The sequence below is a fragment of the Anopheles nili genome, chromosome 2, assembly GCF_943737925.1.
Source record: "Anopheles nili chromosome 2, idAnoNiliSN_F5_01, whole genome shotgun sequence".
NCBI lineage: Eukaryota > Metazoa > Arthropoda > Insecta > Diptera > Culicidae > Anopheles > Anopheles nili.
Genome location: NC_071291.1, coordinates 76,210,784 through 76,222,758, shown reverse-complemented (window position 1 = coordinate 76,222,758; position 11,975 = coordinate 76,210,784). Strand labels below are relative to the sequence as shown.

The 11,975-nt window shown below is 47.7% G+C and overlaps 2 protein-coding genes across 2 annotated transcripts; one reads left to right on the top strand and one right to left on the bottom strand.

Moving 5' to 3' along the window:
* Positions 1 to 8: 8 nt before the first annotated feature.
* Positions 9 to 3,049, bottom strand: LOC128722075 (possible lysine-specific histone demethylase 1). Its single transcript, XM_053815894.1, has one exon. The coding sequence runs from the start codon at positions 3,047 to 3,049 to the stop codon at positions 422 to 424; it is 2,628 nt and encodes an 875-aa protein (XP_053671869.1). The 3' UTR covers positions 9 to 421.
* Positions 3,050 to 4,037: 988 nt separating this feature from the next.
* Positions 4,038 to 10,499, top strand: LOC128730179 (uncharacterized). Its single transcript, XM_053823211.1, has 7 exons — positions 4,038 to 4,338; positions 4,411 to 5,705; positions 5,769 to 6,560; positions 6,671 to 7,098; positions 7,189 to 7,467; positions 7,666 to 8,328; positions 8,768 to 10,499. Exons 1-7 carry the CDS (start codon positions 4,038 to 4,040, stop codon positions 8,874 to 8,876), a joined length of 3,867 nt encoding a protein of 1,288 aa, XP_053679186.1. The 3' UTR covers positions 8,877 to 10,499.
* The last annotated feature ends 1,476 nt before the right edge of the window (positions 10,500 to 11,975 follow it).

Genomic DNA, 11,975 nt, shown 5'->3' with positions numbered 1-11,975 from the left:
GTAATTAATTATCTACAATATTGAACATGGCAGACGGAAATAATGAATGTAGTAATACCGAAGTACACCGGGGTGCTGAACAACGCGCGCACACAAAACACACAATAAGTGATTGCTACCATTCGTAAAGGATACGTTGCCGGGTGCAGAGCACAAAGGGATAACACCACTAGGAGGACGTGAACAACATAGGTTCGCCGCACATAATGCAATGGTGTGGCAGGAGAAAAAATGATTCTACATGAACTGGGAAGGGAGGGGGCATCGCGGCAGTTTTGCAATGGGACCTGGCATGGTGATGTTGTGCGGAGAAAGTAACATTTGTTTGATCCATCCATTCCTCGCATCATGCTACTTGTGTGTGTGCGTTTGCGATATAACTCGACGAGAAAGAGAAATATCAGGGACACACCTTGTGGGTTTACTTCTTCGATTCCTCCTTCGGCGCTTCGGGGTAGGTATTAGGAAAGCCCAGGAAGTAGTCGGCGATGCGACCGGCTTCCCGTAGTCCGCTCAGCAATGCCCCGTGCACCGTGGCCGGGTAATTGCGTATAGTGTGCTCCCCAGCGAAAAATAGTCGCGGAATGTCAATCGGATTGCTGTCGCTGTCGTCGCCGTCGTCATCATTTCCTCCGTTGTTGTCATGGCGATGCTGCTGTGTTTGTTGCTGCGATTGCTGCTTGGTGGTCGATCCAGTGGGAGCGTCTCCGTCCGGAGCTTTCGGAGTAACTGGAGCGGCAAGGAGATCGTAATCGCTGCCGGACGATCCGACCGACACGAAGCTGTAGGAACCGCGAGCCCATGGATCCGCTCGCCACCGGGTGACGACAGTTTCCTTCGGTTGCGGTACGGCTGAGTTGCCAAAGATGCCTTTCAGCACGGCGATGCACCGTCCGACGATCACATCGTCAGACACGTTCTCCATGATGGCGGCCGACTGTCCGGCGACTAGCGCGAGCAGAACCGGTGATTGCGAGATGTTCCAAAAAAGAAACAGCTCTCCCCGGCTTGCCGTTGTACTACCAACGTGCCCGAAGAGGTTTGTGTTCGGATCCCAAAAGATGCGGTCGAAGCAAAGCACAACCTTGTTGAGGTTACCGAACCCGAGGCGCCGGATGGCGGACTGCTTCCACTCAGGCAGGGGTGGATCAAAGCGCACCGTGTTAAGCTGCTTCGACTCCTCCGCGATGGCCACCTTCAGCACTCCAAGGGTGAGCGTGCACAGCACCAGATCGGCCCGGTAGCACACGGACGAGTTGTTCGACTTGAGATCGGCGGTCACCTCGACACCGCCCGGCCGATACCGGATGCACGTGACGGCTGTGTTCACTCGCACATCTAGGTTGTCGGTGAGCGCGATCGGCACGCATGAGTAACCGTTCTTGACCGTCGTGTGGCTACCAATGAACTCAAAATCGTCGTCCTGATCCCAGTGTTTCAGTGACAGGTTGCTGAGCGGGGTCGCGTTCGCAAACTCCAGATTTGCAAAGTGCCAGTCTAGTATCTGACGATCCTTTGACGACAGGTACACCTCGGATACTTGCTCGATCTCCAGATCGCGCACCTTCGCCTCGATCTCAGCCTGGCTGGCCCGGAGTCGCTCCACTTCCTTCCACGCATGTTGCTCCTCGCGCATTGTCACACGCAGCTGGAACTCCTGCTCGAAGTACTTCGTTGCCGTCGCATCCCCTCCGGAGCTGGTCTCGTGCCCCGCGGGGGTCTCCTTTGTCGATGGGGCTGGTTTCGGGGGCTTCGAATCAACTAGTTGTTGCGCTCTCGCCTTCAGCTCCTCTATGCGGGTGAGCATCTCCTCAAGTTTGTTCTGGTTCTCGAGAAGCTGCTCCTGCAGCGTAATGATTCCCGCTAGATGTTGTACCTGTTTCTCCTTGACGTGCTTCTCCTGCAGCTTGATAATCCACTCGAGAGCCTGTCCAAGCGAGACCGGATGGTTGCCGGCGTAATTAAAGTCGAGCTGGTGGGACAGATAACTGGTGGCCTCGAGCAACCGGTTGAATTCACGTTCCACCATGTCGTCCTTATGTTTGGGCACCGGCTTGCCGCCGGCGCCGTACAGCGGACAGGTACTCTTAATCGGACACATTTCCATGCCGGTCTGCTTGCTGAGGATGGTGAGCGGGTTGCCCCAGATGCCGGTCACCACCATCGCCCCCAGGTCAGCCGTGTACGCGTTCTTGCGGAAGGTAGCGATGCGTCCGCCGACGCGATCACGTGCCTCCAGCACGATCACGTCGAAGCCAAACTGTTGAAGCTGCTGGGCTGCGGCCAAACCTGAAATGCCCGCTCCAATCACGATCACCTTAGCGTGCTTCTTTGTCGGCAGTGGCTTCAACCGCTTGAAAATCCCGAAGTTGACGAACCCGTGCCGCTCGAGGAACGCGTGTATTTTGCGCACCAGCGCCGGATCACTGTCAAACGGCGATTCCATCTTCTTGAGAGCGTTCTCTACGGTCAGCTGTACCGTCGGATCCTCGATCCACATCTGCAGGATGCGATTGCGCACGTTCAAGAACACCCGTTGCGCCACCAGCCCGTGCTTGATGATCTCTGGGAAGCAGACCGCCTCAGCGGCTGTCATTTTCTCCACGGGCAGTCGCGACTGGAAGGCGGCCCCTTCCAGCCCCGTCATGAGTTCCTGATACGGGTTTGTGTCTGGCACCGTTCCAGCCGGTTTTTCCTCTGTGTCACGACGCTTCGTCTTCGAGCCGGGCGTTGCTTCACCTTTACGCTCGCCGGAGGGCTGTGTACTTTTTTCGTCCACTCCTGCTTCGCTGCCACCACCGCCTCCCGGTGTCGTACCGGTCACTTTCGCCCCATTATCACCGTACCCGACCTTCACCTTTTTGCGGCGGCTCGTGCGTCTTCCTTCATCAGATTCCGTCGGATTTACCGGTCGCTTCATGGAGACGTCCGTCATCTCGACGTCCGAATCGTCGCTTATCAGCGTTACCGTTTCGACCGTTTCCATCGTTGCGGGGCCGTCCTCCCGTGACCGGGCCGCCACTGCCGGTTCCGTCGATGATCCGTTCATGCTGCTTTGGCGCCCACCGTTCGCCGCGTTTCGACTTCAGAGCGCTTCCTCACCTGCAGTCTCCTTATGGCACCATTCTCTTTTACGGATAAGCTGGCCGAATTATCGGACACTTCAGGCTTTCCGTGGAGGAGTTGCGCCGCTTAAGTAACAACAAAACAAGCGGCAGCGTCCAGCAGCAGGTCACCAAAGGGTCATTGAGCGAAGAATTTGTTTGAGGAGCAAAAACGGTCCTTTCCTGCTTTCTTTACGTATTTGACAGATGCACACACACAGAAGCCGATTTGTTTGGGAAAATTCGATACGATTCGATTCGACGGATCCGTTTAGACGATGTAATTGGCGAGGTAAGCTCAGCGCATATTTCTGACATTCTTGTCGGATTGTCAGTTGTGAATTATTATCTCAGATAAATATGATATTCTTACCCTATTCCTATCCTTGAGGTTCTATAATTCATATTTTACAATAATGACGAGTAGTTTATTTATTAAAAAATATGCGGTTTTATCTCCGAAACGTTCTTAGCTAAAAAGTGATTTTGTTACTCGGTATGCCCAGGCACACCTAGCTTCTATTATTTTCCATTCAATTTAATTTAATTCATAAATCAAGTCTTTTAAATGTTTGTATTAAGTCTATATAATGCTCGTAAGAATTCATGGGTTCTGTTTTTTCATTGAAACTGTTTAGGAGCAAGATGTCAAACATTGATTCGACATTTCTTGCTACCATGTATGAACTAACCTCATTTTTCGTGTGCAGTGAAAACTTGGCGTAGATTTCGTAAAATGAACAGCTAGTTACGAAGATAACAAGTTTTACGGAATAAGTTTCAGCGTTTGTGTAGCAAAACATTGCACGCTATAGCGTAACGTAAACATAGTGTTTAATAAATTTAGATTAGACTTACCATTTCACAACCGGATGCCCTCCAGTCCTGATTACGTCGTCGTCAGTGTTGGGGTGCATGCGTTTCCTGTGCATGATGGAGGAGCACACTGACCTCGAGAAGCAACAGTCATCGCCGAAGAGCGGCGGTGACCTTCCAGATGGTCTGATTCTGGTCAGCAGCGGCAGCGAGAATGAGGTATTAGACGAAGATCATGAGGAGGGCGAGATACAGGACGAGGATGAAGAAGAGATAGCGTTTGCACCAAAACACAAGCTTGTGCTCGAGGACATCAGCTCAGAGGAAGAGTCGAATATCCGCGAGCGAATGGCCGCGTTGGAAGCGATGGACAAAAAGTTTGGGTTGATGCAAAAAGCCGCTTGTCGGCACAAGTACGGTAAGTATGGTTGAAAAGGATTTTACAACTACGATGTTTTGGAAACTAATTCAACTTGTTGCTTTATTGCAGACTATCTAGATGTAGAGGATGTGATGAATGGCAAGGAGAATTTTTATTGTTACTATCCCCATAAGCAACCGTATCGAAGTCACAAATCGCATCAAACTACGGCGGTAATAACGAACGAAGTGGACCAACGGCACGTTGCTAGACACGGACGATCCATTAGCAAACGGCACGTCGAAAAAGTGAAGGAAAAGCAATCGAAGCGATCCGCGCATAAACGACGCAAACGGCGGAAATATGTCAGCCGATCGCCCGAGGAACCGCGTCGTACGATTTCATCCGATTCCGAACCAGAAGCGGTTGTCGATCGGGAGATTTTAAAGATCGCTTGCGGAATTGAAAGCGGGAAGAGTCAACGGCGGTCGCAGAGTGGAAAAAATCCACTAAAGAAAAAACTTTTCATTCAACAATCGCCTATACGGGTGAAAGAATCATCAGTTCTTTCGCAAGGCCAGACTAGTCCCACCAAAGCCACCGATGTGCCGAGTATAGTTGTCGAATTGTCTTCAAGTGAGCACGGAGAAGAAGAGGAAGATGAAGAATTGCAATTGCGTTTGTTAGCATTGAGCACAAAACCAATCGTACGCGAAACGGGACTCAATGAGATCATTTCGGACTTCCAGATACCGTCGCCGCCGCCTCCACCGTCTATGGATATAGACGATGGGAATACGTCGGACGGAATGTCGGCGGAGGAAAATCAGCTTCGTATATTTGCACTTAAGACAGCTATGCTAAAAAAGCACGCCACGCGACAGAAGCGCAAGGAATTAGAACAACCATACTCACCAAGTGACGATATTGCACTGTCACCGGTCCGAGAAGTGGTTCCTGTGTTTGAAAATGACGTATATAGCAATGGTCGTTGCTCGGACGACATTGATTCCGATGTAGAGATTATCGAACCTCAGTGCGACCATATCGAGCTGGAGGATACTGATGACGGTGGACACGATATGGAGATCAGCCCTGTAGAAAGTCCATTGGGAGCGCCAGAAGTCATACAAGGTACAACGGAAGATTCGCAGCAACCCATCGATATGGAGCTGGTCAGCAGCGAAGATAGCAGTCAACCGTCTCCGGCAGGAGCGCGGAGTGAGCTGGAAACGAGCATGCTACTCGGCGATCCTGATTCCTGTGATTCGTCTTTGTTCCAGCGACGAGACAAAATGGTCACTGAAAGCCCTCCTGACTCCATGGAGGAAGCGGAGGCTGATGCTTTACGGCATCTCTTGCTGACCAAAATGCGGCAAAAACAAAATAAGAAAAACTTATCTAGCAGTTTAGATAAAGCACCGGTGCTTGGAATTGATGGACTGGTACAGCAGCAGAATAAAAATCCATCCAAAACGGGTGATGAGATAGAAGATGTTCAAACCGCCGCATTGGAAGAACCCATTTCTGCGCATGTCGATCCTGTAGAAGAGCAACAAATGCAATTGAACAAGTTACCATCTTTAGAAGGGGAACCGGTCAAGACTCTCAACTCCGCTCAAGCGGTGAATCCCAATTTAATAACTCTGGTGGACCGTAAGGTGCAAAGAAAGCGACGAAAAAAGTCACTTTCGAACAGCAGCGCCTTGACAACGGATGTCACTGTTAAGAAACCAAAAATCATCAATAGTCAGGTACTCGAACAACAATCGGACCCATCTAAAGTGTCAGCTTCCGTGGTTCGAACACAAAAGCTTGTCAATAACCCGAACAAATTGATTAATCTTAACCACAACTTCGCGTCGTCTTCTCCCACATTGTTGCCGGTACGGACGGAATCACCAAAAGAACTGATACCGGTGGATACGTTCGTTTCGCGGCCTGTACCAAAGCTTGTGATTCAGCTAGGCGAATCCGATTCGGATTCGGATGTCGATTTCGATGCGCTATCGCCCAGCAAAGCCGACCAAGCCAATGAGTCGACCACTACGCCTCCGTCCAATGTGCAGTTTGAGGAGCAGCTGGAGAGATTTTTAAAAAGTGTACGCAGTAAAAGCACAACTTCTTCCACAAATCTAGCCAGTGCTGAAAAGAATTCACATCCAGAACATGGCACCGATAGCATAAGGGTTCCCGTTTCCCAAAAGCCGTTGGCAGTGAAGAGCCTGGCTAAGAAAATTCAGTCCACAGCGATCACTATGAATGTGGAAACTTCGACGGTGAGATGATGACTTTTTGTTACCATATTATCATTCGGCACGTTGGAGTCATTTAAGAATTTTGAATCTTATTCGTCTCTATTGCGTTTAACATATTCGTCGATTTACAGGCTGTGAAACATCTACCAAAATCGGCCCAGATGGAGTACTCGCGGTTGGTCGCCCGAATGGCACAGCTGGAACAGCACAAGCTATCACGACAAAGTCAGCGCGTTGCGATGTACCTACCGCCTGTACCTACAGCCGATGCCGGCATTCAAAAGGTTGCAGTTCCTATGGGTGGTGATGTGCCACCTAACGTAAGCCCTACGGTCAACGATGAAGCGAGTTCAGTACCGCGAAGCGATTCAAAATCTGGCAAGAGCCCTGGCCGTCGAAAGCAATTTCCCAGCAGTGTTACGGCAACAGGGGAAACTGGCCTCAGCCAGGACCCGGTGGAGAGAAAACTGCACCAATTACGAAGTAGTATACCGAACTTATCTGAGGCATCTCGCAATCGATTGCTGGCTACTATCGAAAAGCACTTTGAAAAACACAGGTAATGGTTGAGTCTCCAACCGCAAGACAACGATTTTATACAATTGTTTTTCTATTGATTTTTTTAATGATCGTTTGCCCTAAATACTAGCGGTGTATTCTTGAATGAACTCGAGAAACAAAATGCTACCATCCGGGAGGCACAGCAAGAACGACGGGATCTGTATCAGATCGACAATCGAATCGATCTGTTGCGAGAAAAGCTGAACATCCTCGAACGAGTCCGCGAGCGTCAGCGCCATCGTTCTGTCGAAACATTCACGAGCTTGGAGAGGATGCGTAGAAAAATTTTGACCAGCCGAAAGCGCTCAAGCGATCTCAAACGAATGTGTTGCCAAATCGGATATGCCATCGTGGGGAACTCGTATCAGTAAGTGAATAACCAACGGGTTTTGCTCTAGCCTCAATTCCGACTAGCTGGCCGACCATGTGAAATTTGTCTATCTTGTTGCATGATCGTTATGTTTCTGCGTCAGCCGATACGGCTTATCTGCACGCCTTAAACTTATTGTCTGGGACTATCGGAGGGGTAGACTTTTGATGCTTCGATACGCTTACGCCCTTACAGATTGCCATCGTCATCGCAGGGAGATATAGTGCAGCAGCAGTTGCGTGTTTTGATAGCAGAAACGCAGAAACTGAAAAACATCCGAAAACCTACGCTTGAGGAATTCAAAAACGAAATGGTAGCGAACCAGAAACGAAAGCTGCAAACCTGCGAAGAAACCTGGAGGGAAAACGATGAGCAGAGAGCTCTAGATGACCAGTCGGAAGATGTTTCATGTATTGAGAGCGAGCCAGTTAACAAGATGGATGAGGAGCAATCTCCGGGCGAATGTTTCGACTCTCAACCCAAACCGGTTTCCGCAGATAGTGCGATAATAGACAATCCTGAGGAAGACCAGCCATCGTTAGATACGTTAGAGAGCGATATGCCAACTGCGGAAACTGGTAAAGTTGTGTCGAAACAGGCGATTAACGTGATGGATACGGAATCGATTGAGATTCTTAAGGCAGAGGATCATGAACCGATCGAAGAGAAGGTGCAGATAGCTTCGCTGGTGCAGCAGAATGTGATACTGCTGCAGGAACAGACCATCCCTTCAGCTCCCACAAACCCTACAGCAGATCTTGGTGACATCATGCTCGTGAAAAGCGATGCTGTATCGGAAGCTGGTGAAGTTTTTCGCTTTGGAAAGTACTCGTCACCACTGGTGGCACTGAAGCAAGGGTAAGTTGATGTTCGATCCAGGAATATTCTTACCGAACCAACTGCACAGTTTCGTTAAAATGAAATTATCATCTTCCTTTCCCTTTCCTTCCTTTTCCTTTTTCCATCCTTCCGACCTTATTTTCCATGTTTGTATTCCATTTCACACTATGACTGGACATTCGATCATATGCGACTGTTCTGCAAATCATCCGTTGGCAAATTCGATGAGAATTTGGTTTGGGTTGGGTTTCCTTTCTATCCTTATCTTTTCCTCCGAACCATGTGATTGGCTTATTCACGATTTGATCGTGAATGTCTATGATCGCATTACCATGATTATTCCTGTCTATTTTCATCACGTTCCTTTCTCATATAACCATCGTATTCATCCCGTTGCATTTCGTGCGCCGTTTTCCCTCCTCGCACTTTTGTCTTTTGGTTCATTTCTACTTTTCAGTGCACAAAACATTCCTACCGGTATCATCTGCCCGTACGAGCTAGGAGGCCAGTGCGTCGATCGGGACTGCAAGTTCGAACACTTCGGCACCAGCCATCGGACACCATAAATCCTGTCTTTCCCGCGTTGTCACTTGTCGGTCTGTATGCGGATTCGTTAAATGTGTGCCATGTTTTAGCTTTTCTTCCTTCGTCCATGCTAACTATGGTCAATTTAACGGATCACCGTTGCCCCGGACTGATTCGTAGGACCACGCAATCTTTTTACCTTTTTTAAGAGTGCGCAAGTTTTATCTTCGTTATCGGCGTTTAGTGTGACGTCGGCAGGATCAAGTTGGATCACGGATTCGAGGACTGGACCACGTGTGTTGGGCAGCTCGTTCTTTGGGTAAGTTAACACCAGTTGTGCCATTCGATATTCCGTACTGTTTTTGTTGTCGCCATCGTCAAATCGCTGTGTGGTTTACACCGTGCCGAAGCTGAGCTCCTGTGCAAGTGCAAGTCAGAAGATCAATAAGCGTTCAAAAGTGCGTGGAACAAAAAACATAAGACAAGGATCCAACCGCCGTACGAAAAGTAATACGCGATAAGTACGATCGCGAATAGACGACCCTGCATTATATGGTTCTGGACCGGACCGTGAATCGTTATCGAAACCCATACGCGTGCCGTAGTAAGCTTAGAAGTTTAGTTTAGTGATGCTAGTAAGCTGAATCTGACACCAAAACGAAAAAGTTCATCAAGTGAGTTCATCAAATGAGTTCGCTCTCGAGAAGCAAGCCAAAAATCGATCCGGAATCAACCGCCAGAACTGTGATCGGTTCCATCTTTGTAACCGGCTTCCAACGAAGTTGATTGCTCTCCCATGCACCTGGAGAAATTTGGTGGAACAATCTTCGTAGAAACAGAAAGAGTACAAAATGCCACTAACCTATCGAATGCCTTTCTTGCATTTCATCGGATGAATCATGTTCTTAACTTGTAATTTAGACCATCTTTCGAACGATCGTCACAAACTTATCGATCATATCGTTATCAAACAAACTTATCGATCATACCTCTGCTTTGAAGGAGCCCTAGCAGAAGCGCGTATCGTGCTATCGAATTATTTATTGCACACGAGCCGAAGTAGTCGTTTTAAAAATCGAATTGTTGAATGCCATTCATGTTTTGTAATATATATTGAACGGCCGACCACACTGGTTCCGTACTCACCCTGCAACTGAATGCGTGTGCATAGTCGTGTGTACATGTGCGAGTGCATTTTCCACCAAATGCTCGGAAAATCACGAATCACAGCGTGTGTGGGAGAGATTTTTATTTATAATTTTGATTTCCTACTCTTTTTTCCGCCTATTGTGCTCATTGCGTTTTGACCACGATGTGTTCATGGGCTGGGATTCCATCACTACTTCTCCAAGCCTTCTAGGATCACAAAAATCCACTTTCTGTACTGTTTGGTTTAGTTTATTCCCTACACTATTGCGTTTATTTATCAGTACGGATCGTCTTCACACCACAGAGCTTATAGTGTGTGTACATAGTCAAGCGGCGCTAGTGCAGACGATTTTGCTTGTTTTCTTATTTAAATTATGTTTTAAAATGTTTATTTTTTCGAAAATTACTCCATTACGGTAGTATCCTTTTTGATTTATGGTTTCCTTTCCTATCCGATGTTTTGTTGGGATAGTAAAAGTGATAATAGTAAAAAAGCGAACAAAAGTTATGCGAATCGAATGTTGGTAGATATATTTTTTTAAGACTGAAATAGGAAAAAATAAAATATGTAGTAAACAGAAGATTAATGTGTTGTTTTTCAATTGATTGTGTTTTGTATGCGAAAGAAATGAATGAGAAAGCGCGTGAAAGAAAGAGATACTTTACTTCCACCTCGCAAATATCATTGACCACTACCCCAAACATGACACGTGTATCACTTTGGAAGACTTCAATGCAAAATTCGGTAGGGAACCAATGTACCTCCAGTAAAATGGTAGTTATGGACTGCATGAGTATAGTCATGATGAAGGTAGCATGTTGGTTCAGTTTATAGCTGCAATTAAACTGTTTGTGAGCAGTAGTTGGCATCTAGGGACATCTTAAGATGGAGCTAACTCCGTCCAGATGGATCACGTGCGGAGGAATGTAGAAATGAGTAAAAAAAATGCAAGCTCAATACATTCGACATTCGTGTTCAGCAGATATTCGAAGTCGAAGTTCGCTTATCGCTACTACGAAATGTTACTATTACGTGCTACTAATATACTAATCCAGGATAAGTGATATGATAAAATGACTAACCTCAAGACCGGTTGTAGCGCTGAATAAGTAAGTACGAGGTTCTAGCATGTTTTTTTTACAAGTCCATCACTGCATCTTTCACAATAACAATGCAACGACGAAAAAAAACCTCAACTTTTCTACCGCCATATGCGGGAAAGAAAAGCTTTTCCTGTCCGAATAGAACAGCGACGGCTACTCTAGCACAGCACCATCAAGAGTTGGTAATTGAAGGAGCAAACTTGAAAGTTTGCACTGGCAGAAATTAATGAGTTCTTATCAAAATATTTGATTTATGAACTGAAGCGAGAGATAAAGCGAATGAATGAATGAGTAAAGTGATCTTCAAGCGCAAGATTGACGGTGCCCGCGAGCTGGACCAGTCGAACAGCATCCGAGCGAACCGAAGGCGCAAAAGAAGGCAAGCAGGACAAAGAAAAAAGCACACGGAAAATGGAAAGTTGAAGGAGAAATTAAACGAAAGCAAACGGGCAAAGAAAACAACGCACGAAACATTGGCCTCGCGAAAAAGGACGTAAACACACAGACACATACTCGGTAGCTACCACCCCGAAATGTGTGTTGAACGCGCGCGTAGCAATGATTGGCCCCGTTGAAGCGGATCGACCACCGGTCGGCGACGGGCGTGCTGTTTGTGAAAATGGCGGGTGGAAAATGGAAAAGTTTTCCACTGTTGCCACTGGCCACTGGGCAACAACGACACAGCCTAGGATCGCCCGGATCCATCGTCAGATCTCGGTACCGGGCCTGCCTACCGAGACTGGCTAGCAGCACCGAAGATTGCTTTCGCGTCCATTTTTTGTGGCGGGTTTTCTTCTCACGCCGGCGTGATAACAGGGGAGGCTGGCAGAAAGAAAACAGTGGAAAAAATGAAACTCGCCCCGGTGCGTTGGAAAGTGGACTCATCC